Source organism: Penaeus monodon, chromosome 28 (assembly GCF_015228065.2).
Source record: "Penaeus monodon isolate SGIC_2016 chromosome 28, NSTDA_Pmon_1, whole genome shotgun sequence".
NCBI lineage: Eukaryota > Metazoa > Arthropoda > Malacostraca > Decapoda > Penaeidae > Penaeus > Penaeus monodon.
Genome location: NC_051413.1, coordinates 15,634,279 through 15,634,847, shown reverse-complemented (window position 1 = coordinate 15,634,847; position 569 = coordinate 15,634,279). Strand labels below are relative to the sequence as shown.

Below are 569 nucleotides of genomic sequence, written 5' to 3'. Positions count from 1 at the left end.
AAATGTTATTTTTCAAATATTTGTTTCAACAGCAAATGCCCTGACTGAACTAAATATCTCGTCAAGAATTGATGATTCAACTGGATCAATTGGCCGTCGATATGCTCGAACAGATGAGATTGCCATTCCTTTTGGAGTTACCATCGACTTCGATACCTTTAATAACACGCCACACACAGTAACACTACGAGAGAGAGACAGCACTGAGCAAGTCCGCATGCCAGTAAGTATTAACCCTCATATTTCAAGATTATTAGATAGTGCCATTTGTGTATCCAGTTTTCGTCTCCCCTCCCCCTCTCCTTCTCTATATCTTGTTTCTGTATTTTATTTAACCCAGTCACACTAGGATGGCCTCTTGTCACATCATGGCAGACCAAGATGATGTCTTGAAATCATGCCTGGTCTAGCCTACTCTTACTTGTGCTCATTAAACAGATATGTGCTCAGTGTTGCTGCATTTGTTGATGGGAAAGAACCCCTGATAAATGGGCCAAACCTTTTACTCCAGATGGTTTAAAAGATGCATGTTGCTTGTGTACAGGGCACTAACCTGTGAGCAGTAACTT

At 41.1% G+C, this 569-nt stretch overlaps 1 protein-coding gene across 1 annotated transcript in view; it reads left to right on the top strand.

Moving 5' to 3' along the window:
- The window catches only part of LOC119591378 (glycine--tRNA ligase-like), a gene marked incomplete at its 3' end in the record, with an annotated part of 23,493 nt that extends 23,270 nt beyond the window's left edge, over positions 1-223 (top strand). Inside the window, 1 exon segment of the mRNA XM_037940119.1 lies at positions 33-223. Coding sequence (XP_037796047.1) covers positions 33-223 — 191 coding nt within the window.
- Between the last annotated feature and the right edge of the window lie 346 nt (positions 224-569).